Source organism: Struthio camelus, chromosome 3 (genome assembly GCF_040807025.1).
Source record: "Struthio camelus isolate bStrCam1 chromosome 3, bStrCam1.hap1, whole genome shotgun sequence".
Lineage (NCBI taxonomy): Eukaryota > Metazoa > Chordata > Aves > Struthioniformes > Struthionidae > Struthio > Struthio camelus.
The window spans coordinates 97,131,383-97,158,591 of NC_090944.1; the positions used below are offsets into that span (position 1 = coordinate 97,131,383).

The 27,209-nt window shown below is 37.3% G+C and overlaps 1 protein-coding gene across 9 annotated transcripts in view; it reads right to left on the reverse strand.

The window, feature by feature from the left end:
- Positions 1-27,209, reverse strand: part of RGS7 (regulator of G protein signaling 7) — a 284,031-nt gene that overhangs the window by 40,005 nt on the left and 216,817 nt on the right. For all 9 annotated transcript variants that reach the window (XM_068939272.1, XM_068939273.1, XM_068939271.1 and 6 more), the window contains 4 exons: positions 20,926-20,977; positions 6,537-6,601; positions 4,689-4,765; positions 4,445-4,526 (listed from right to left, as the gene is read on the reverse strand). In XM_068939272.1, the coding sequence (XP_068795373.1) occupies positions 4,445-4,526; positions 4,689-4,765; positions 6,537-6,601; positions 20,926-20,977 (276 nt within the window). The remainder of the gene's footprint in view (positions 1-4,444; positions 4,527-4,688; positions 4,766-6,536; positions 6,602-20,925; positions 20,978-27,209) is intronic.

Below are 27,209 nucleotides of genomic sequence, written 5' to 3' on the forward strand. Positions count from 1 at the left end.
CCTGTCTCCTGGAGAGGTAACTCCCTTGTAACAATGTATTATGAAACAAACAGGTGCAAAAGAAAACTTGGACATTTTATGTGGATATATCAGCAGAGAAGTTGGATGGCATGATTCACATTTTTTTCCTGGAGATATTTAATAACTTCAAAAATATTATGATATAGCAGACAGAAGTGTTCTGTGGCTAAACAACTAATTGGCCCAGAAGAGTCTAGGATTTGTAGCATGCAAAGTATGAAATGAAGGATTGCTCCACCTCAGCCAAGTTAAATTCATTTTTTTGCCAAGTCTTTGAGGCGGATCTTGAAGGACAGGATGGAAAAGTCATTAAAAATAAAAGCATCTAGAAGCAAGAAAAGAAAACCCAGAACAAATAACCACAAGTATCTCCTGCCTGACTGTAGACACCTGGCAATCTTACATACTGGCTCAGAGGCTGAGGGTCATGTTCAAACCACAGAGAGTATAATTTTAAAATGCAAACAGGAACTACTAGATAACAGAGATACAATCCTATAAACAATTAAACAGAGAGAAAAGTTCAAGGTGTGAGACGTATGACAAGGTTTTAAAAAATGAAAAGATTACATTTTACTAACTTGCTACCGGGAAACGGTAACAAGAAACCAGGTAACAACAACAGGTAACAGAAAGAAACGGTAACAACAACAACGGTAACAAAAACAACGGTTTTTGCACGAAACCCCAAATCCAGAAATCATGCATATTTCTGAATCTTACATCACTGGTGAATTAATTTTAAAGCCACACTTGCCCTTTACACTGCAGCTGTCCCTACCAGCTGTACACACCCTGGCTAAGTTGTCTTTCCACATTAAATCACACAAATACTGTGTTTTGTTTTCGAGAGAGAGATTTGTATTTCTTGAAAATACAGATGCTTTCCCCATTACCTTTTGAATTAATTTGAATTTCAATAACTATCCAACAGGCCTGTATTTTGCACTTGATTTGAATTACATTAATGTGCAAATGAAGAAGAAAAGTGAATCCATTTAATAGTTTGTAGCAGTAATACATCAGCTGACCTTGTTCACTACCTAAAAGAGTTAATTCTGCAGCAAGCCATAAAGATACTCTGCTGCCACTGTACTTGAGGTAGGTTTGAGAACGTTTCAAGAGATTTACTGTTTTAGTACCTGTTTGTGCTGTTTTCACAACTGTCAGATTATGGGTTTTAAACTGAGATAATAACTCAGGAAAGCTATGAGTTTTTTTATAAAGACTTTAATCAGGAGTTTAGCATTTCTTTTAAAACAAGAACAGCTTCTTAATTTCTTTGCCTGGAAGGAACTGACTTCCCTGATTTTGCTTGATTTGTTACTGCTTGTTGACTAAAGCTCTAATCCTCCTAACCAATTTTTGCTCAGTTCTGTACTCTGTTATTTATAGAAGTTACAAAATTATAGAAATTACACTCTTTCTGGGTAGATGGAAAGAAAAGGAAGGCTTTTCAGATATCTTTACTCTGCCATCATGTAAAAGAAACGTGTCACTATATGCGAATACTATTCATCTCAGACCTATTTTAGGTACTGGTTATACTGTGCAAGTAATGGCATAGACTTCACTCTAAGTTGGCTGCTTAGGATCGCTTGGCAATTTGTACAACGCTGCCTGACATGTGTATCCATGGTTTTACTGTGACTGGTATCTCAGCTAGTAAGAACAAAACTAGTTCAGGTATACCTCCAAATGCTGCAGTCAGTACCTACAGCTGGCACTCAACCATGCTCTTTTTAGTTGCAAGCTACAGCCTTTCTACATAAAGCATCAACTTGAATTTACAGAAATAACAGAGATTATCCTCCACATCTTACCAAAATACGTAAAAAATAAAAAATTAAATACATAGTGAAATTACAATAAAATAAACACTGAAATGGAAACTGAATAGTGAGATAGCAAAGCTATTCTCTTAACTTCCGCTCAACAGAAAATTTAAGCCCAGGTGACCCCATTTGAAGAAACGCCTCCTCAATTCCACTTTCCCTGGTTCAACTCCAAATATCGTCTCAGTCTGAAAACCCTGGAAAAAGTAATGCACTAGCCAGCCACCCGATCAAAAGTAACAGCCATGATGACTGTCCGTCAGAGAACAGAGTAACTCTTGCAGGGGCTTTTGTAACTACCTGTAGGATTGATTTTGACTTGACAACTATGAAATACAGATGTATTTAAGACAAATGCTCTTGAAACATCAAGTCCTGGCTCATTTTCTTGATTTTAAACTCAGTCACAGCAACATTTCTGATACCCGAATCATCAGCTTCCACTCTCCTGGTTTCACTGTCATACCATCATTCGTTTTTCACGCACCCCATTCCTATAGTGTACTGCTTCACCATCCCTCTGGACTGGTTCCTTGCTTCCCTCTTCTATCATTTTCATCATTTTCAAGTATCTCTTTCTGAAATCAAATACAGACTTAACATTCACAGATTATACTCTATGAGTATAGCTTCTGCACTAGCACTGTAGCCAGGTGAGAAATAAAGCACCTAGGCACCAGGAAACCTGCAAAAAACCCTGAATAATATTTGTTTACTCACCTGAAGAAAAAAGTTAGGAAAAAATACTTGGTTTTCCAAATCTACTTGCAGTTAAAAAATTGAATTTAGGACAGATTTTGAGCAAAACATTGTCCCTGTTCTTGCCCCTAATCTCTGAACTTTTAAGAAAAGTCAAAAATTAATAAATAAAAATAACCATTAACACCATATTCTTATCCAATTCTTAGCTAGTATTCCAAATTTTTCTCTCTAGACTTGCAAAAATATTTCTGTGAGTTTTTGGTGGGCTTTTTTGGCTTGAAAAAGCCATTAAAAATGGTTATTAGCTCTAGCATCACCCTCCTCTTCTCAGCCTGCTCTTCTTTTATTTTTTTTCCCTTTGTTTTAAAATAAGCTTCTGGCTCTCACTCTGACTGTAAAATCATATCTGTTTTCAAAATTAGTATTTCACTAACTAGAAAGAGCAGCTGTTTAGCCAAAATGTCATTGTTTCCCTCTCCTTTCTTCTGTTCCTGTCTCTTAATGTCAGGAGCCTAGATTGTTGACTCCAAGCCAAAGTCTTTTGCCTCTGATATTTCTAGGTCTGTCTACAGCCAGATTAAAAACACCTGCTGAGCCAGGCACATTTAACCACAACTCAGCCAAAGCTTTTAAACAGATACAATTTCTTCTTGTCCTGGGTCCCTTTAATTCCCTCCTTATTTTCTGCCTATCCCTTAACTTGAAATTTCAACTCATCTTCTCTTCCAAATCTGGAAATAGCATCTCATTACCAGATTCAAAGCCTTTAGATCCATTCCTGCAGCTAGTATAAAAGCTGTTTGAGCCTTCAAATTTCTCCAATTCCTAGAAACATTCTGTATCTATTCTATTTGTACATGAACATCAAATGGCATATTCTCTTCTCTACTCATTCCTTATTTTATGCCAGTGACTAGACAATTAATTTTCTAGTCTTCTTGAACGTAATGCCTGCTATCTGAATCTTTCATTTAAATGATTTTCTCTACCTGACATTCTAAATCCTACCTAAAAATTCATTCCTTCTACCATTCTTCCAATTCCATATTCACAAATGCAACTTGACCCTGCCCAAGTTTATTATATTTCCTTTGGAAGTTTTTCACTACATCTACCTTTTCCACAGATCTCATCAACCTAACTTTACTTCCCAGAATCCTTAAGTGTCAATGGGAGCTATGGTTCATACTCTGTTTCATTGGTACTCATGCCACCCTCAGTATACAGAAAATGAAAACTTAACTCTCTATAAGGAAAATAGATAGCTATAGCTGTAGAGGTATATAGTTCTGTAGTAAAGCAAAACAATGCCATTCTTCAGCTCTCACAGCTTAACTGAAAGTCTTGTGACATTTGGCATTCTTTCTCAAAGTCTGAGTTGATTATGTAAGACCCTTTACTTCTTTTGAATTTTATTTCAGATGGACTTTGACAGGAAACTGACAAATTTTGTTTAGTCAGCTCAAAGCCAACAATATCTAACTTTGGTGTACATTTTAAAAGCTTGAAAATATGAGCAGAGTGAAGTTTAAAGGCTTAGTGAGCAAAAATCAGATTTAAAAAATATTCAGATTTATTTTAAAATATGTTTAGCTATGCTGGTAATTTTGGTTGTGTGACTCATATATTGGGAAACATATGAATTGGTAATATTCACAGACAGGTCTTTTTCTGAGTTAAAAAGTCAGCCACAACAAATCCATTCACTCAAAACCCCAAGCTTAGTCTGCAGGCTTCAGCAGCAGAATGGAGGTAGGCCCCAACCTCCACTCCAAAGTAGGGGGTTAACCACCCACTTTTACTTCTCCCCAGATTATTACAGCTTTCCAAGGACGCTGACATTTATCACATACAATCGCATACGGAATGGTCACACACGTACTCACCACTGGCCTGTGGACATCCCAGAAGGCTCGCTCCTGGCTATCAAGAATCTTCCTTTCTATCTTGTCTCTTTTCTTGTCCACTCTGTCAGTGTTGCAATATGTTTAAAAGAAAAAATGTTAATGACAGTAATTTTAAACACAAGAGATGACAAGCCCAGCCAAGCTTTCCTCCCTTTCTCCCTTTGAGAAACAAGTAAAACCCAAACTCCTCATTTGTCTTTGTCTCCTCTTCAAGGGAACTTACTTTGCTTGTGCTTCAGCTTGCATAAATATAAACTCCCATTTCCGAGCAAATGCTCGCTGCAGCCTGGCCAAACTCTCCTGAAAATATATCACAATTTTAGTGGGTTAGGCTGCAAGTTATTCACCATTTAATAGTTTTTAGCATACCTTTCTGTTCTCAAAGAAAAAAAAAAAAAGAGGTAATACAAGTCATGATACCTGTGCTAGTCTAGTGCAAATGTACCTTTATTTATCTGATACAAAGTGTCTGTTTGACATCATATAGATTAGAACACTAGGTATATCTGTTTTTGAATGTCCTGCCTATTTTAGGTTTGAAACTCTGGTGATAAGAGTGGATACAACCCTTAGCAGAATATGGAATTTCTGAAGCATTTTTATGTACTGGGTGCTGGCTGAGCAATTTGTAACAATTCAGAGAAACGCTCTTGTCAAAAATACTTAATGCTGAAAGATAACAGAAGTACATTCCATATTGGATGATCAACACTACAATTTCCATCAGTCTTCTGTACAAACTGTTTGTGGTGAATACTGCTGGCTACATATCAATTTATTTGAAATTTAATAATGAGAAACTATTAATGCTTTGGCAATACAGGAGTCTTCCAAACTATCCACAGTTATCCTCATTATAAAAAAAAAAAATGCAGATGACAGTTCTTCACTGCTGTACAGAGAAAGTGTATGTGCTGCAGCCTGCAATATAATAACAGGAAGAAGATTTGCAACACCTTAGCAAAATTCTTTCCTGAGGTGATGCTGGAACAGCTTGACTGTCTGTAACAGGGCTTTTCTAACCTCTCCCCAGCTTAAATGACAGCAGCACACAGTCTTTTGACATGGAGAAGGCTGAGGTCCCTACCTTCCTCCAGAAAGAGCCCAACTACCTTTCCAAACTACTTCTATGAGATTAAGTGAAAAATTGTCTGATAACTTCCTATCAAGTAGTGTTACTTTAACTATATTTCTATGTATTTCAAAAGTATCTCTATGACATACTTACTGAAAATAAAGATCACAAATAGTAGAGAAGATACATTCTAGAGATCTTTTTAACATCCGAGCCTTTTATAAAGGTCTTGTGAATTGTACATGTAGAGAGGTGAATTTTCTAAGGCACGTACGTATAAAATTATGCATACCCCACAGGGCAGTACACTGAAAAGCAAGCTTGTGCCAGAAGAAGCAATAAAGTGTGTCAGCATGGTGCTGTGGCTGGAGTATTTGGCATGTTGAGAGGCTTGGCTTACTAGTCTACTATCATGTCAGAATAACACAGCTGGACAGCTTTCAGAGCACAGCTAGGACAGTTCATGAATTTTATGTTGACATTTTCATGAAAAATTCAGAAGTTGCTGGGGGATAGGGATGGAATTCAAGATATCTCACCCGCTTCAGTGAGTGCCATCCTCATCACTAAGCAAACTCCTTCTTACTCCTGTTCATCCTTTTGAGGATGATATTTATATTTCTACAGCTACTAAATGTTTTTGAAAATGTTGCTAGAGATCCTTCATTCAAACCCTACACAGAGTAGAGATACACTCACTTTCAAACATTTGAGGCGCATCTGAGATTTGTGAACAGTTATCTCTGATCCTGGCACGATGATCTAAGGCGAATAAGATTAGAGATGCACCAAAATCTCAGCTCTTACCCAGACAGCCTTCACTATAGTCTCTCAAACAGCATTTATGACTCGTGAGCACTATGTCGGAGCCACATGCTGGCAAAAACTGGATAACTAATAAATCTTCATGCATAATGCCCATAGTCTTCATGCTTAATATTACTTTACATGCTAAATAGGCCTGGCCAACAAATTTATTTTTCCCCAGGTACTTACGGCTTCATAGTCTGCTAGCTCTAGCCTTGCTTTGTTTTGCATTGTCCGCTTGCAGAGGTAAACCGCTGCAACAGAATAAAATAATACATAATTTGCTACTGTCTCATAAACATAGGAGACCAGATATCAAGAGGCTTCATCTACATTTTACTGCTAGCTTTTTTTTTCTCCCTCTGCTCTAAAGAGCTTTAAAGATGGGATCAATGCTACAAGTATTGCAACTAAAATGAGGGGTCAGATACAGTGATTCATTAAATAACCATAAATCCCGCTTTATATAACAGATATAATATGCAAAATGCATGAGACACTTGCGGTGAGGTTGTTTCATGGCCAGGGAATAAGCATGTTAAAGAGAAAACGTCAAAAAATATTTTTAAACTGCATGTGTATTACCCATAAAGTGTAACAGTTTTATCAGGAGCTGTTTTTATATTAGGCAAATATATTTTTTGAGAATATGTATATATACATGCTTTTATTTCCTTCTTTCATAGAAATCATTAAACTTCAGTCTCAGAAAATCATTGCTAAAATTTAATTCCACAGAAAATTCAAGTCTCTCACAGTATACTCTGCTATAATCAGCATTTAAAATAGAAACCAATGTGGGACTGAAAAATAAAAAAGGAGTGCCATGTATGAGATACTATGAGAAAAAATATTCTTTTATTCATTTTCTAAATCCAAAATCCTTCAGTAAAGCTGTGCTGGCTCCACCCCTTTCTAACTGAACAGAATATTAACTAATAAAATGTAATACAGACAGCTAAATACTGAAACCATGAAGGGATGAAAATGAAACTTAGGACTACATAAACAGCACTACATTAAAAGATCCTGATTTCCTTATGCACTCCATTCCCCTTGAAGGAAATACATTCCGAATAGGCTATATTTAGCAACAAATATTTCACACCAAGTCTGAATATTGCACACGTTCCGCCACCAGCAAGATGAGAAGAGCAGCAGAATTCCTCCTACTAAGGCCTGGGAGCAATATTTTACTCACTTCATTTCATCAGAGCGCCTTCGCATGTGTGTGATGGAACAATCTTCCAATCTGTGTAGCTAAGAAAACCTTAGCTTATCTGTGGTCCTTTTACTTAGCCAAATGAGCCTGCATTCATTGGGCTCTGCTTAGGAATGGACCGTGGTTCCTGTCTCCTGACTGCCAACTTGTCCACTACAGACACAAAGTGTAAGAACTTCATAAGGAACCGAACTCTTGCAATCACTTGGAAAAGGAAGTGCTTATCTCAAATTTAGCCTTGTTTTTTAAAGTACTCAAAGCAATTATAATTTACAACTCCATAGAATCATATTTATTTCAAATGAATCACCTGCAAATGCATGGAAACCCGCTCCAATGGATTTTGATTATTTCAGTGGAACTGATGACAGGCACAACTGTCAATAAGTACAATTCGGGTTCCAGGTGTGACTTGACGGAAAATGAAGTTATACCTGATCCAGTTTTTTATTCTTTTTTGCCTCACTCCTTGTGTGTTATCTAGTCAATTTTCTTTCACATTTTTTCACTTTCCTTTCCCTTAAGAAGCCATAGCCACTTCCTCTATTCCGTGTATTCCTACAAGCCCTCTGATTCCAAAGTGATCTTTGTGTCTGCAAAATCTATAAAAAAAAAGGTAGAAATCCACACATCACACAAGCATGGCATGCGGATGCAGATTTATAGGCCTCAGTTTCAATGTATTTTAAAACCAGTATACAATTACACTACAACATTGGAATGAACACTGAAAAGTCACAAGATGAGGAAATGAATCCTGGACCCTTTCTACCTAGGCTGCATCCACAGTGAGTACAGTGGTAGGAGAATATTGAGGACAGACACAGTCTTTGTCATTTAGCTCCTCTTACAGTGAAGCATTTTCTCTCTTTTCTTTCAAGATTACTTAAATTACTTTCTTTCAAAATTTGATCGAACAAGAAGAAAACCAAAACCCTTGAAAAGTATTAGCACTAAAATATATATTTACTAGAAATGATTAGATGGTTCTAAGAATTCCAGGAGTTAACTCCTTGCTCTCTACATTTGCTTAACCTCTTGTAAAACACATTTTCATGGTCTCTGTACAGGTTTCTCCAGCTCAAAGTCTTTTCCAGATCACCTTCCATACACTGTAAAGTTATAAGCCTAGAACATTACTTTTATTTGGATATAGCCTGAAACTTAACTACTCCCTACCCAAATCTAAGGTACTCCTCTTGGGTTGCCCAGTGTGATGCCCAGCAGGTCCAACAGCCTTGGCACTGACTGTTTCCCTCACAGTATCTCTGGACAGTAACAGTATTTAGCAGCACAGGCTCATATATCTCAAGTTCTATGTTCCATGGGGAAAAAACACTTGAAAACCTTGAAAAACTGATTTTAAATAGAGAATATCTTGACATACCAAGACTTGCAATGCAGTGTGTGGTAACTTTGACGGTCTAAGGACATAAAGGAACAAGATTTGCAGCAAGAAATAAAATCATTGAAAAAGTAGGCAAGATTTTCAGCTCAGAAACCTTTAATTAGATTAGCACTTCCTTGAGTCCAATTATGCACATATTTTGCACTGTGCATATATTTTTCTCACCATGTATCTCTCTGTTAGGACAGGTTTTAACCGAAAAGCATCTTCAGATCACAAGAGTTCTCAGCACTGGTAAAATAACCACCAGGTTATCAGGAGCAGAAGAGGGGAACTAGCTTACCACGTTATTAATCTAATACTGAGAAAACCCATCCTCACTGCGTGAATCTACTGCAATATCTTCCCTGCAGGGTTCTTTTACTAACCCTTTTTGCTCCAGCTCTATAGCAAACAATCCATCATAAACAAGCATTTTTTTCAGTATGTGCATTTCTTAGCCAAGGTTTGAAAAACCATGCTCATCCCTCAGACCTTTTTCTCTAGCGTATCCAGATCCCCTCCCTTTCAAGAGGCTAAAGATCACAGTACCTGTGGCTTGGATTCTTTATCCTAAAACTGTTTCTATGTGCCAGCGTGGATAAGGCAGAGAATGCCCAAGAAAGATTTACTTATCTGGGGGAAAAAAACATATCTACTAATACACAAGAAAGTAGTCATAAAGGACTTTCCTACTCTTTGGCTCAATCTGCTACCATTGCTGTGTGCTAACAACTGCACCCTTATTATGAAAATACATGTTTAAGGATCTATTTAAGAGCTAGTTGTAGTCACATGAGAAGCTGGCAGCAGCTCAAGAATTTGAGTTGATCAGTTCACACTCTCTTAATCATAGGTCTTTGGCTTGTCTGCAACAAAATGCACTAATATGTTGGAATACAAAAAATTGGGAAAATCACTCTCATTTTCAGGCAGAGCCTTGCATGTACAGAGAAATGAAGTTTTGTTCTTCTGGCATTAAGAACAATGAGATCTGAAATAGGGATGCTGCTGTTTTTCTTAGTTACCACTCCTTTTCTGCATTAAACATGAAGTAGCTACATGTTTCCAGCAGCCTGACCTGCAGCATCTGGAGAGGATGTCGGTGAGACCTTTGCTTCTCTGTCAGAGCAGTCATGAGTCTCCAGCATTTCAGAGAATGAAAATATCTGCTTTTCTAATCCCAAGTTTATATGAATCGTCAGTGTTTTTAGAGCTTGATATGGAAGGTTTACAAACTAAAAGCTGTTCTATTTTCACGTACACTTTTCTGGCTAGGAAGCATGATGCTGTTAATAAGCTAGTACCCAGTGTTGTTTCCCATCTTTTCTCCAGACACATGAACATCTGCATCTGTAGAATGGAAATTACAGTGATGGAGAAGATATACCAGCTCAGTACTGCTCATTTAATCTTCTGTTAATGAGAATGTTTGGAATTGCATCTTCCATTGGGTTAGCAGACTCCCTCATTATCAGATGGTCCTCAGTTAATTGTGCTGTGTTGGCAGTTTGACAGAATCTGGGAAACTCTGCAGTTTGCTCTAGTGCCTGAAGGAAGCAAGGTATCAAAATGTTCTATTTTTGTTCTTATGTATCTTCCTGTTATCCTACTGCTCCATATTAGAACTCATGGTATTTTCCAGCCAGGAATTCTAATAAGCAAGAATGCTGAGAGAGTGAGAAAAGTCTGATAGACTTTGAAGATGGGGAAAAGTGTGTGAATTTATCCAATAATAAACATTTTTGAAAGGCAGTGTCTTCTCTGCATTCTGGTGCAAGTCTAGATTTGCTTTCCTTTCCTAAAAGTTTGAGCTGAACATCCTAAAAAATGCACTACAAAAGCAAGAGTTAATGGAGAAAAAGGGAGAGGGGATGCTCTATTCAAGTCTGACTGAGACCACAGATAGGATTGATAAATTGATAGTTTAGGTTAACTTGCAACATGCTGCAATGCTTGATGCTTCTACAGTTGAATGTGAATAAGTTAAATAAACTCATATCTGTGTCCTGTAACGGACAACCTGAAAAGCAATATGGATGTATAAATATATTTTAAAGGCATTAAAATATCATGTTTCAAATTCAGTAGCTTAAGAATTATTTTTTATTATTGACTACTGACATGTTATACTTAGAAAACCTATCCGTGATACCTAATGTTTGAGGCTAAACTGAAAAATGAAGCAAATTCATTCCTATTGTATAAACTCATCTCAGCAATTACTAGACTGGAGGAAGCCTCCTAAATGGTGCAACATCCACCTGGAGTACCTAGTCTTTTTCAGAAAAAAAGTAGTTAAACTAGCATAATTTTTATATACTGTAGAAACGTTCATGTAAGGACCAAGAAGGTAGGACTGTAGCTCAATCAGCCTGAAGCAGATTCTAGTTCTGTGCCTATACTTATTCCAGCATAAGTGGAATTTGGCACATTCATTTGTAGCACATGCTATTAATAAAAAACTCACTTTCACTGAAAGCGACCCACTGGAGTAGGGATCCTGCTCAGGGGCCCGAGTGCACCAGTGGGTCCTAACTACCCTGACCAGTCCCATCTGGGGTCTCTACTGAGGCACCCTCTGCCCAGGCAGGGACCTTGGGCAAGTAAACTTTGTGCTTAAACACAGCCCAGCTACTTGCCCACGGTCCCTGCTTGGGCTCCACTGGAGGCATGCTGGTATCCAGCTCTGTACCTTACTGAGGCTTAACTTACTGGCTTGACCTTGGACCTGCCTGGTCACTCCAGACGTTTTTGGTGAGGTTACTACACCTATCTATCTGCACTGTTGCCGCCCTTGGCTGTTGCTTACCTTCCCTTGCTGAGCAGCCTGCTCTTGCTTCTCCCTGACAAACCTGCTGAAAAAGGCTTAATATGCAGATTAATGATACGCAGTGAACAAAGTCTGATTAATAACCTTAATTTACTAAATATGGACTGCCATACACAGTCTTATTTTTAGAGCCAGTATATTCTGATGGATTTTGCAATCAACATAATTGCCTCCACTGAAATGAATTATATTTTAGATGCTACAGTTTCTGCTTTAGAAGTGACTGAGTATCATGAGAAAACAGATTTACTAAAAATTTTAAAGGCTGTATTAATATAGAATATTTCATAAAGAAAGATGGACAGTGATTTATATAAATAGCCTTTAAAATGATGAACCAGTGCTAAAATAGGCTTTGGTAGCTATAGAGTAAATACAGGCTTCTTGTTTTTGAAAATGCTGTTCAATCAATCACGCACAAAATCTGGGCAATTGGAGAGTTTAAAGTGAGATTGTCAAATGTTTTACTGAAAGTTGCACAAAGAGGTTGTTTGGGCACAGAGAGGTTATTTGGGCTTTTCCTGTTGCAAGTTTTTAAAGCTATTACATCCAAAATAACCCATTTTCATGGTTAGCTTTTTTTTATTTCCCACTCTTGACTGTTCAATTGTACTTCAAAGCCTCATATGAAGCCTCTACAGATTTTTTTTCTTTAAAGAAGATCATAGTGATAATTACAGGTTTCATTTTAGGATCAAGAAACTGGTCTGATTACACACCTATTACATAGGCTTACTGAAAAAACAGAGCTTCTACCCCAAGTTTAAAGCTGGGAATCTAAGCTCATTGCTAAAACGGGACTCCATCCTCTCACTACAGTAGAGAAAAAGCTCCAATTAACTTCAACAGAAATACAACAGGGCCTCTGAAGATCACAGACGCCACCTACACATCCACCACCATGTACACAAACTTAAACTCCTTTTATAAGTGTCCCAGTGCCAACAGTGTCACAGTTTGATTTAGCACCACACTGTTGGTGTAACTCTCACTGAACATTACTTCCTGAGGCCAGATTAAACTTATACCACCTGCGAGTCAAAATTCTGGTTTCAGAGACAGCGTGTAGATGCATATGTGCAGTCAGTATTTAAACAGCAAAGAAAACAGAAAGTACTGTAAAGTCTAAGGGTTTCAAATTGCCCTGTGGGCAGACTGAATTCTCAGTTTGTGAATGTCTGTGTCAGACAAAGAATTGGAATTAAAGGACAATTGGCACAGAAGATAACTACAGACTAGAAAAACTGTAATCAAAATCCTATTTAAACATTAGGGCATGCTGGGCTATACCATCTTACACCGTCTTTAAGTCACTTCTGCTTTTAGCCAGTAAACAATAATTTTTGCTTTTTGGGCCAGTTATTGAGGTTCATTTATTCTTAAAAACAAACCAAGATGACAATGTTTAGAAGGGCAAATGGTCACCATTCAGCCTCATACATCTATAAAAGAACTACACTCTTTAATAAATGCAAATAACATTAAGTACAAGGAAGACTGTGATAGCTTATGTACACTAAATTGCCACATAGTCAAAAACACAATTTCTGAAACAATTCTCCCTTTAGCTATTGCTTACTCTGTGATCACAATACTGCTAAAACACGCAAGGAACACAATTAGATTATAAATCTAGAGGAAGGATAGAGGACTTTCTTATATAAACCGAGGGCAAGAAAGAACCCAATTTAAAACTACGAGAGGGTTCAAGATTTCGAAAAAGGCAAATCCATCCTTAAAACACAAAAATCCCCAGATGATGTTGCCTGGAAAAGCTCTGCAAGGAGACAGAAAGAAGTATGGAAGAGAGACCACCCACGCTACCTAAAATATTGGATCAGCTACGGAATAACCTGTTGTCAGGTCTAATTTAAAATTGCCTCCATTGAATTATTGCAAGCTTCTTGGTGTTATCATCATGCTTCCAATTTTGCATTCAAGAATTCAGCCCTCAGCTTTGGCTGAAAAAAGGTTTCTATCTATCTCCATTGAAGGTTCTCACATCTGAGGGAGCCTCTGATGAATTTGCTACAGAGCTTCCTGGAAGAGGAGGTGCAAAAATCCAAATCCATGGGCTTTGCATACAAAACCCTGAGGGCACGTGCAATCCAAGGCAAGGCTGGAGATCTCAGAGGATGGAGAGCACTTTCTCCTAGACTGCAAAAATCAGCTAGGGGAATGGCATCAGAAGGTGGCCATTACTTGAAAAAGATTGCAATTACTCAGTGTCCACTTGGCAAAGGGCTGACACTGGCAAGGCAGTGCATGACTTCAGAAATAAGCATTTGTTGTCACTGTTCCTTTCACAGCCTGAAAGCTCTAAGTTCCATATTAATAATGAAACAGGCAAACCCATTTAGTTCACTCAACATGGTGATCTGAAAGCAACTCTGAAAATTTTGAGTTATGTTTATATATCTCAGAACTTATTTCGATAACAAGTTGTCTCTACTTACAGAGGACCTAGAGGCAGATTATCAATGCTCTTAAAGTAATGCTTTAAAAGTAATGCTACAGAAAATATCTACTTGGCTCGTTACCTCTTCATATATGTGTATATATGAACGTACTGGCAAAACACATTTTACATGTCACCCATATTAAGAAAATGATTACACATTCACAGAAAGAAAAATTCCTGTAGTAAACAATTCTGAATTGGTGAGATCCTACCTTTTTTACTATAGATGAAACTCTTTCTTCTGCCATTATACTTTACTAATCTGCTTGCTAAGGCACCTTAAATACTGGAAGAAGGTAAAGTTAGATCTGATTGGAGAGCATTTTCTGGAAATGCTTCCTCGTTACAGAGAGCCCTCACTGTGGTGGCTTGTCAATGTCAGCATTAGCAAGCAACAAAACAAAATTCAGGACATGCTTGTTGAAGTGAGATTTTCTTTTCACCATTTATGTGACAGAGCTCCTAGTGAGTGAATTATATAGCTCTGCAGAGCAATTTAATGGGATATGAATGCAGAGTGGAAAAAAATCTTGTAGGTCACCTATTCTATCTTTCTGCTAATGCAAGTTTCTTTCCAAAAGCACATTTGATTGGGTTCTGCCCAAATTAAATTTTATGCATAACAAGCACTGGAACCAGCCACATTTTCCTGAGGGAAATTTCTCCTTGACAGACTGTGCTCCTCACTTAGTTCTTCCATGTACATCCTGTATATGCAATTTCTCTGGCAACTAGTCGCCAAAGAAAAAACAAAGAAGTCACTCACGTAAGGAGCCACAACCGAGTTTCACTGACAAATTAATAAATGACTTTATTTGAGTCTAGTGGAAAGAGCAAAACTGCAGAGCTATCCACAAACTATTCACACTATATTGGTAAATGTCTCCTCATTTTCATGGCATATATTTTAACAAACACATTTTTATTCATATCTGACAACTTTTATCAAAGAAAATGCTACTCTGCTAGCAGTTTTGCCCCAAGCCACTGACTCATATTTACGGATTGATTTCCAGAGATGCTGAACACATGCAGTTTTCCAGCAGAGTTCAGGCAAGCAATAGGGCTTACTAGTTCTGAAATCCACACTGCTAACCACTAAGCAGTTGCCGAGGGACTCCCGCCTGAGCAGTTGGGCAAAAAAGCCTACAATGCCTACGCTGTACTCTCCTCCTTCCTGCCAGTTTCTCAGTGGAAAAGAGTGCAGCAAGATGAGTAAGACAGAAAATTCTTGAAATAATCAAATTTTCACAGAGGGATTTGAAGCTAGGCATGTGAAATAAGTAGGCAACAAAGTCTAGATAAAAAGTTGTATGAAAATTTTCAGTATGGAAAAACATGATATATGATCGCAATTACTGTGTGCGTGCTATGTACTCAGGTTTTGGTCGAGATGAGGCAGACAAGCCAGGTGCAATGGCTCGTGTTCAGAACGGAGCCACAGAGGCTGAATGCAGGGCAGTCTTTGTCCCTTTACTCTTACGTCATAAGATAGTATCATTAGAAAGGAAGCTTTGGAGGACAGATTTGCCAGCCGAATTATCAAGAAGTCAGTATTACCATTTAAAAAGGACGGACTGTTGCTCTCAGAAAGTGCTGGAGAGCAATAGCTGTGAGACAACTTACACAAAGCAAAAGTGCTGGGGATAATTTCTTTACTTTATTATAACTTACCCTGGATAAGAGAGTCATGAATATTTATAGAATTGCCACAGCAGTTTACAGGCAGTACTTATTCTTATCCAGACAGGGAGCTTATACTTTTAAAGGGCGCAGTTAATTAAGGCTTATTTCCTGCGAGTGCTCTAATTTCCTAGAACGCTTCTTTTTCAGCACATGACTTTATCTGGAAGGCTACTGAAAATATGTACATCTCCAAAACTTGTTCTTCTTCATAACATCAAAATTTTAGAGTTTTTTTTGAATACACAGAAATATAGTCTCATTCAGTGGCATTTACAGAACATATGGACGTATGCTCTTAAACTCATGTTGCAAAAGCAGTTATTTAATGTGTTCTACACAGCCTACCAAGGTTCTGCAAAGTCTGTAAGCACGTTTTAAGCCTCATGTGAATTCAGGTTACTAGTAGTCCACCACTACTGAGTAGCTTGCTCACTTAAAGGAGTACACTGTGAAAAAATATTACTGCCCAAAATCCCATTATAACTTCTCAATTAACTTACCAGTTTTGAACACCACACTTGACACCTGCATGCATATTGCATTTATCTCCCATTTAATACTAAAACCTTACTGAACCCTCACATATTGTTCCTGCTACAAAAATTCCAACATTTCAACAAAAAAGAAATTGGTATGAAATGGCTTCCACAAAAAAGAATGTTTCAGACAGTAAAGAGTGCCAGAAAGCATCAAATTTATAATCAACTGCAATCTACACTGAAAAAGAGCCTGTTTTAGTTTGTTCATATATTATAACCAGATTGCTAAGTACTGCTTCCTTGACTGCCCCTACTTTTTCTCTTAAAGCAAAGGTGTGTAGAATGTCCTCTCTGGGTACAGTCCCACTCCTCCATTTTTAACTCATTCAGGAGAAATGCACAACAAAAAAATTCCAAGACTTAAATAGCATCCTGTTGCAAATAGATAGATGCAATTGATTGTTGTCTGTTCTTTGTTCAAATCTCTTTTGTGTTATAAATGCCACTGTTGTTTGCAAAATTTTATTCTTCGAATGCATTTTTTTTCCAGTTAAATTAAAAAAGAGGTCTGTATGTCACAGGCACATTTTAGTCTAAACATCAGCAGTGAGGAAATGGCTAAAAGTTGCTAATTTTCCTTCATACCTCCACCCACCTGCCTTGAAATTCTTATGTATCTCTCACATTCTCACAACTACTTTTCTCTGCTTAGGCTTAGACTTGAGCTTTTCAAATATAAAAATAATTTGTATTTCAATTTGAATGGACTTTTCCCCTAACCTCTCATCTTTCTTATTTATCACATTCAAAGACAGGAATAGTGAAGAATTAAATTCCTCAAATTTCCTACAGCTACGGGTCACTCAACCTCCAACAGAACCTGACTCGTCCCATGAGGCCATATGCGTATGGAGTGACAATTCCGTATGAGACATATTTACCAATTCTGAGATGCTATAAACTTAACAAGTCTTGTTATTTAATTAACTCTTGATGACATGAACTGTTTTTCAATCTGCCAGAAAAAATTCTTAGTCAAAAATTAGCTTGCCTGCATTACAGGCAGGTGGCGTGCTCAGCCATTTGCTGTACTCACTTCCATAACAAACAGAGCCAGTTTGCTGAACCTGAGATCCAATTCTAACAGTCACAAAATCAATCATAATTCAGTGATGTGACTTAACACACAGGACATGCAAAGTGCCTTCATCTACATCAGCCTCTAAAACAAAAAAAGTGAAGCGTGCACACATATCTTCATTAATAAAATCCTGTTGAAACAAATGGGATTCCGCACAGAACGTGTCCTGCATGGGCGGACCACCTGACAAACAGCATTAAAATCGGTACTTTCAACAGATGAAACCTAAGAACTTGCCTTTTAAAAATGATCTGCAACTTGAGGCATCTATCTTGAGATGTCTTAGTGCATGATTTTCATGAAAAAGGGAAGAAAATGTTTTTCTGAAAATTGATATTTTCTTAGTAGCCTCAAAATGATCAAATGATTGCTATTTTGACAGTTACCAAGGCCATGCAATCTCATTCTGACATGTGATATATTAATCCAAACACTCTTTCTGCCACTAAGATGCAGCACTGTGCTGCTTTACTGTGAGAACTGGTCTGCAGTTTCTTGAAGAACATTTTTAGAATATTTTGTTTTGATGGTTTTTTTTTGTTTTACATTATCTTTGTTATGAAATATTTGATACTACAAGCTAACACAGAGCAGGAAATGAAACGATGTTTTACAGTAGTCTCCAAAGATGCAAAGATTATTTCTTTCTGAGTTAGCTCGGGCAATAAATGAACACACAGAGTATCTCAATCTCACTTAATATCTAGCTTAAGTTTAATTAATTATTCTACTGGCAGTATTCTTCATTCTGGGCAGTAGTCCAGCTATGTGTGAGTAATGATAAATGGTTGGGAGTATTTTTAAAAATAAAATAAAATTATAGCGTGTTTTCAAAGGCTTGTAAAATTAGGTCAATGCCAAAGAAAGCGCTTTGCTTTGTTATTAACTTTGATAAAGGAAGATTACTGAGAAAGCCTATTTTTTGCTTGTTTGAGAGACTCTGAATGCCTGTCACACTCATTCGTTTTGGGAGGTGAAGATTCAAGGTTGTTCAGGACATAGCCCATAGTTTCTAAGAAAGGAAGCACTGCATAGCACCATAATGCATTATGAGTACTAAATACATTTGCATATCTGTAATAAGATAAATTCTATTTATTATATTTTCTAGTAAGCAATGGAGTTACTGTGAAAATCTGCAGAACCTCTTTGGAGTTGATTTGGGGAGAAATTTATCCTTTATTAACCTCCAAACATTTCAATCTTCCTTAAGATTAACTTTAGATTTTCAAATATCATCTCTTCTCTTTATTATTCTGATGACCATTTGTTTACAACAGTTACATGATCCTTTTTGCTAGCAGCTGTATTCCATTCTCCCCTCATCTGCCATCTCCTTACACTCACAGACAGCTCTGTGAAAAAAATCATCAGGCCACAGGGCAAATGATAATTTCTGGAGCTGGGAAGAGGCTAACCCCATAAGAACACTGTTGAAAAGTTGTCTTAGAAATTTACTTTTCTGAGAATGCTTTAGTACTAGCCAACTCTAGCAATAAATCGTTGCCCTAGGTAGATGAGGCTCTACCCCTTTCCAAGGGGGAGTTACAAGCAAATTTCCTAGAGGCTTGGACCCTTGGCTCATACGCCAATGAAATAATGAAACGGCAGTTTGGGGCTTTCCCTCCCTCACCCCAGTACAACAAACAGAAGAACTTAAATTTACCAAGTGGAACATTTTTTTTACAGGTTTTATATTTAAACCTCAAAATCTCTTAAACCTGTAAGCTTACTCCTGAACAAAGGCACCTCCTCACATGATGAAGAATCTGACCCCAAATTTAATTTTGTGACTTTCTGGCATACAAAAACTGCACAGGTTTTATAAGATTTCTATTCACCAACCGGCTAATGTATGAAATTCATTGCCCACTCTAGTAACTAGCTGTGACTAGAAAGTCAGCATCTCTCAATTCACATTAAAGGATATTAATCAAAATTATTCCTCAACTTGACCTCAAGTCAGCAGGAAGTTCTAATAAGTATTTTTGAGCATATATTTACTTATTAAAATTCCCCTAGTAATATCGTAGGCATTACAGCTGACCAGCTCAATGTCTTTTAAGGCTACAGTAAATTACTTTCTGGTCTTTAACATATTAGGAGTCTATACCAAAGTGCCCCTTTGAGGAAAACAAATAACACCTTCAAGGAGAAGAAAGAATATTATGCTAAGTGGTAACCTAAACACTTGTCCTTCAGCAACCAATTTCCTCATACGGAGCAGCAATCAGGTGTGATACGAATTACTGCTGACTAGGACCTTTTGATACCTATTTGCTGGACATCTTCAAACCTCAGTATTTTATAAGAAAGATAAGCATTTCCTCATTCTACAGGATGAGGAAACTGGCACTGTTTCCAAACTCTACATTGAAGGCACTCAGTTCCTCCCGAAAATCTCAGCTTGGAATTGTTTTACTTAGCAATGTATTCAAAATCAAACTGTGTCAGCTGCAGAAAGGTGGCAATCGTCTATTAGAATCATTCATCCTTACACTGATCCCTTCAATGTTCAGCTCTGGAGTGCTACGACTGAGTCACTATTACATGTAAATGCCCATCTAAATTTCCAAAGGCTTATAAATAGAGTTTCAAAATTTGAGTTTTTGAAGAGAGAAGCTATCATGTAGGTGCTTGGTCACCTAAATAAGTCAGCTGAGTGCTTACAGGCGGTATTTGAATGAACATGAGATTGTCCATAGATTATCCATTTTCTTTTAAAATTGTGTCATTATTTGGTGTACAGAGGAACCTAATTTTGGTTATCATTTTTGAAAAGCTTAGCTTGAGGCTTTTTGTAATATTTCACTACCGATTATGTCCAGTTTTTACTGTGTAAATACACATCAATAATTATAACGTGCAATTTATGAATAAAACTCCTAAAAATAACAGACAGATAAATAAGATGTATTTCTAATACAGTTCCTAATTTCCAAAATAAATAATTTTCCATGCGCCATATCTCAGAGGTAAGAGTTCTAAATTAGGTACATCTTTGCATCTGAACCTGAGAATAACGATTGTATAATCATCAATAAAGTATCCTTTGTTTTACTGAGACTTTATCACTGCAAATGATTGCACTTCATGAAGTAAACAGAAAGTGTAAAAGGAAAAGTAGATTTTGGGGTGTTTGGAGACTGCTTTTTCTCCTGGATTAACCCGAGGTCGGACTCCCACTTTAATAAACCTTGAAAAGCGAAATAACATCTTCAGTTCAGTATCAGCAATTCTTGCACAGGGGTTGCACAACGTAAGTGATTTTTTAAACAATGGGATGACCAAACAAGATAGACTGCAATGATGTTTCCATTCATTTAGTACACAATTCCCGAAAGAAATAGGAAAGATGTCCACACTGACCATAATCTGTGTTTTCCGGCTCCCAACAATTAGATGGCCAAAAATAGGGTGTCTATAGACAAAACAAAAAAGTAGGGAACTCAAGTTAGACAATGCAAGCATTATACAGTCCTTGGATCGATACTGCTTTTTAAAGTCAATTTACATTTTTGGTAGACCTATTATATTGTTAACTCGACGGTTTTGAAATAGACATCAAAACAGCAGATTACTTTGGTATGCTTGTTTATCGCACCAGTGTCAGAATGGCATTGGAAAAGAAGAACAAAGTATTCTTTTTATTTTTAAAGGGAAGGGAACAAAAAACACAAGGTTAGGTAGTGAGGTTGTCTTTTTCATCTTCCTTAGCAACACACCTCTTACATGACCTGAAGAATGAGTTTTAGAAGGTGAAAAAACAGAAGACACTTTTGGGTCTGTTCAGTTCCTGATTTTGGAGTGTTTTCATTAATACATAATTTTAATATATATTAATATATTTCATTAATATATAATATTCAAGACTCTTTCTTATGAACTACTTATTAAAAAAAGCCAATAAACACACCTTATTTTCACTAAGCTATCAAAGTCATTTTCATTTGTTGAAGCTCTTGTTTTTTCCAAATGTCTTTAACACTTGTCATTTCATATTTAAAATGTGATGTTTTTAACGGAAAGTCAATAAAAATATCAAGAATTCATTCAATATTTTTTTAAACTGGGTGAAATATATTGTTAAAATAATTCCCTTCCACCAAATGAAGAAAATAAAACAATGCAGGAATTTTTCACACAAAAATCCTTAATTTTTTTTTGAAAATTTAAAAAGATTATAGTATTTATATAGATAGTACATTTATATATATACATACATACATACACACACACACACACACACACACACACACACACACACACACACACACACCCATTGCATATCATTTGGGAAGCTAATTTAACCTAATTAAATGCGAGGACTGCTCTGAGCTGTAATTTGAAACACAGGTGCTTCCTTAAGACAAACTTCTACTTTACTCTTTGCTTCCTATTGCTTTTCCTCAAAGACCTCCCAGCTGCAAAAATGGAAACCTCTCTTGATGTACACCTCCCCTCAAAATCATTTGAATGGTAATCTAGAAATCAGGAGGACAGAAGGGTGACACATTCACACCTACTTTCAGGTTAAATAAATAGGCTTAAAAATCTAACTCTGTTGCAACAATGACCTACCAACTTTAATAGGAGGAGAAGCTCATTCCCTGCCACTTGCTTACTTCCCCCGTCCCTCTTCTAAGCCAAGGAATATACACATCTAAAACAAAGTATTGCAGATGTCTTTTGAAACAGTATATAAAATGTAGAAAATGCAATATTCAATCTTGCAGCTTTTTGTTATTCACTAAGCAATAATAATGAATTAAAGGATAAAAAAAAAAAGTCACAACCTAACTTCAAAGGCTGAGACAAGGTTCTTGTAAGATGTTTCTTGCTCTGTAATGGAGTAACAATGAGTCGTTCTTCCTATCAGTTATTCCTTTGTAGTGCCATTGGAACCAACCAGAACCACAAATGCCAAGATTAGGCAAGAGAACCCCTTGTTTATAAATGGTAGCACCCAGTGAATTCCAGAGAATCAAAAAGCTGTAAAAATGATTTAACCATATTAATCTTATAAAGAATAAAGTCACCATGATTTAATACAACAGTTTTCAAACTTGGGGTTTCTAAATACGTAGAAACCATATCCAGCGCAGGAAGCTGCTGAAACTGTCTGGGGCTCAGAAATTATTTGGGGGCAATAGCATCTGTGTTGGAGAATGGCTGGAGAAAGGTACTGGGAAAGAACCCATTCAGAAGTAAAAACAAAAAGATTCTTCTGATGGTAGGTATATTTGCTGTGAACTCCATATTAAAATTCCTCATATACACTTAGGATAGCTCTTGAGAAATTAGATATGCTCCTGCCCTCAATGAGGTTAAAAAAAGAAATTCTGCCTTCTGATTTTGAGCCAATCCCATGAGATTTTGCCATTCAGGCATTCATTTCATGTCAGGCCATGAGGAAATAGTCTGTGTTTCTGATATAACAGGAGGATTCTGTCATTTCACATGTAAATGAAAAACTACCCCTGGTCAGAAAGAGTCCTACAAGAAATAGTACTGAGAGGCACTCAGAAAGATTGTATCAATGAAGGATAAATGTGACATTACTGTTTTCAGCATTTAGTTAAAATAACACGTTAAACTTATACTGGAACTTGCACTTTGGGGATGATAAACAGAATATGGGAAGGAGGCAGATTCTCCAGTCTTGCAAAACATCACTTTAGCTCACTAAGAGAAAGAGGTGGCTAAGGCTTTTCTAAACTTCAAAAAGAAGAGTCCAAACAGCAGGACCTGCTTCTAACAGAGGACTTATCCAGACACTTGCCGAAGAAATAACGTGGCAGCCTCCAGGTATTTCTGAAAATGTACAGTGGATGCTTTTTCTTTCAGGAGTTCAACAAAGCTGTTGAGGGAGCAAATATTTTAGATTTGATTCCATTAGAGGAAAACTAATGAGACTTTGAAAAAGCGTATAGGTGAAAGCAGTTCAGTAATGACAAAGCTCGGTACTCTAAAAAGACAAGTTTAACAGAACAGGGTCCAACAGGCTACAGAACAGGTAGATATGGTCTCTTGGGAAAGTAATCTGAGGGCTAAAGAGACGGAAGGGAGCCAACACTTATTGAGAAAGACTTATTAAGTGCCTTAAGTATTTTTAGAGAGAAGCATAGTAAAATACCAGTGAGGCCACACTGGCGATCTTTACTCAACTAAACACCAAAAGGAGATCACACAAGAAGTGCAAATGAATGCATATGCTAATAAAGGTGAGTCTAAGCCTCTCCCCACCCTCATCCTTCTAGACATAAAAGTAGAAAGGTTAAAACAGAACATGTGTTTTAATTAGAAAAGTACGTGAGAAGTGATAATAAAAGGCTCCACAATATATTAAGAGGTAAGGCAAAAAAAAAAAAAAAAAGCCCTCAACAAAAAGGAAACATCATGAGATCAGAAAGAAGTTGAAATAACAGGTAGTGCAGACAACTATAGCTGATTATTAAAGGCCTTGCTTGTTTCAATCTCCAGAAGGAGGGAGACTGTGGTCAGAAAAGGGTCTTTCTGCCCAGGGAATGACAGGTAGGCATGAGTTTTCCTTGCTGATGCTCTGAACTGGGCAGACACAAGCTACCTCTGAACTGCCAGCTGTGACCTTGCTAGCATGGTGCTCTGCCTCGTTTAATAGACCTGCTGAGAAGTAAAGCTCATTAGCTCAAGCACAGCAACACACCAGAGCTGGCTTCCAGCCAGCTGGCTTGAAGTGGGAACAAAGTTTAGGTCTGCAACAATCAATTCTGTAGACATGCTCAAAATTAATTTTGACAAGAAGATAAGACGACAGGGCAAAGTACAGAAAAAATAGGATGAGAAATATTTATAAAAGGTCGGACAGTTCAAGTTAGAGGCCTGACGAAATTCGCCACAGAACGCTTAAGGAATTAACCTGTTCTCATGTGTGTAAACTCTGGCTTTATTTGTAAAAAATAAAAACAAACAAAAACCCAACTCCTGACTCAGCTGCACCGTGAGTTACATGCACGTGTAAATATTATGTGTAGAAATTTGCTCTAATACCTCTTTTTTTCCTCTGTCCCTAATTCTCTAGAGTATCTAATAGTCATCGACCTCTATATTGGTAAGGGTTATTAAAAGTATTGAATTATCTGCAGGATGCTTAAAGGGGTGCAAATTATCTGAAGTGCAAGTTTTATATGTGAAAAATATTCACGCAAGTGACCTTTGAAACACGAGCAGTTGTTTTGAAAAACTCACATAGCACAGAGGAGTCCCAGAAGACTAGAGCAAGGCAAAGATCTATCTTTTCCAAAAAAGGGAAAAAAGCTGACTCAAGGGATTGCAGGTTAGTTCAGCCAATTTACAGAAACTTTCTAGATTCTAAATTCAAACTTTCTAGAATCAGGCGCCAACAATTTGAACACACTATCCATCTGCAAATCCCTAACAGCTAACTTTTGTTAGTACAACTCAGATTTCTCAAGATCATATACAAAGCCCTTAGAAGATAAGAGAGAAGCAGTAGATGCAATGTATTTTGATCAAAGCAAAGTCCTACATTACATTCTTATCAGGAAGTACAAAACTACGGTATCACCATAAGATGGGCATACACCTGCTCAAAAAAATGTTTTCAAGGAATAGGCAAGAGCTATTCACTCTCAAAACAGAACAGAAATGGTGGGAGGAGGTGCAAGGGAAATCCTCCTAAAGCCAGGCAGAAAAAACAGGGTAAAAATGTAAACAGACAAAAAAATCCAGAGCATAAAAATAAAATCCAACATAAAAATATAGACACTGGAAATCAAAGGCTTTAAGAATCAGTTTCTGATTAAAGGATTTTTATAATCCTGTACTTCTACGCAAAAATCCATCAACAATAAACCTGTCTGCAGCTAAAATGACTGAAGTTTTCCCAAAGGTGTTTTCCACATTTTCTCACCTAATTGTTGGGTATTAACACTTACAAAGTTCTAGACTTAATCTGCTTTGCCATGTGTCATGCATGCATACTGGGTAAACTTAGAGTTCTCCTGGCTAAATTCTGGTAATAAATGCTAATCTCAAGTAATATCACCCCTGGTTAGGAAAAGACCCAGGGAGAAACTTTGTCACCAAAACTTTTGTGACAGTACAATTCAATTATTAGAATGGTACATTAAGCTATGGGGAACGTGTATCATGGACTTCTGTTCAGCTTGGCTCTCTAGTCTGTCAGACAGCACCTTGCAGGTCTCCGTTCCCCAAGGGGACGTCCTGGCTGCAGACCCACCTCTCCAAAGCTGCTTCCCTCCTCAGCCCCTCTACCGGACAGGCTCCTAGCTAAAGAGAGGTTTATTTGTCCCAGCCACGGTAATCAGACAATGCCGATCTTGCATAGATCCTAGACAGAAATCCCCAGAACCCCTGACCCCAAAAACCAATTTTCCTGCTAACAGAGTCTGGAGTACTACTTTTTCCTTTAGATGTTATAAGCCTTTGTTTAATCACGTAACTTCACAGTCCAGATTTATAAACATCCTCTTAGAAGAATCTGCTGGACAGGTTATTCATAAAGAGTGAGGGTGGAAGGATTTACCGTGTTCAAAGGGGAAAGACTGGCAAGTCAGCACAGATTTGTAAGAAGATCCCTGGTCTCAAGGATTGAGGTATAGGTAAGTGAGAAAAGGGAGCGTGTGCAAAGTAGAAACCTAGCTGCCCACTTCTGATCTATTAAAAATACTCCCACAGCAAATGCAAGGAGACACTGCCCATGTAAATGAACTTCTCTATGCCAGCACAGTGGTTTACATTTGCAAACTTAATACGGTCTGTGGGAGAATGCTTGGTTTAATTATTTCTTACAACTCACATATCCAGAGTACACTGCAGAAGTATCTATAACATCCCTTACAATGCTGCATATTCCTTATAGCTCAAACATCATACAACCTACATGCTTTGTTTCATGATCTAGAAACCCTAGCTAAGTGAAAATTTTGCCTAGGAGAGTTACAGACATGGCATAAAATGCTGTACCTCAACACCACCATTTCCAGATAGAAGTTTTAAAAATATTAATTTTTCTTTGTGAAATGCAGAGAATCTGGAGGAATTATCATACTTTAAAAAAAATTTTTTCCCCAGAAGGAAATGTGAAGCAGTTTGTCATGAACAAGAATTTAAAAGGGAACATTTGTCACTTTGCCATGACATCCCACTTATAGCCGGAAGGAAGGTGGGTGGTAGAACGGTTTGGGGAAAGTCAAGTACTGTTTATCAGCCCAGGCAGAAATAATGCTGCCAGTTTTTATTACTACACTTTTAAGGTACTTTGTTTAATTGTATCTGTAATTTGAATAAGCAGCCAGTACAAGTCAGCAGCTAGAGAAATGAGGTCTTACCTAGTATCACATTTGCTATCATAGAACCATTTAAGTATTTATAACAAAGTTGGCTGTTGCAAAGAGCTTTATGACTATTGACAGAGCACAGGTTTTGCACATGCAAATGCATACTGTTTCTCTTCAATTACAGACTTATTAGTTAAATTTAACCATAGAAATTCATAATCCTTCTGTTAATAAAGTCATATGAAACAAAATCCTGCAATATATTACATACTCAGCATTAAACATATGGACAGCAGTGGCTGCCATGCGTGGTGAGCAAACAATTAGATCTGCTTTGACTCTACATAAAGT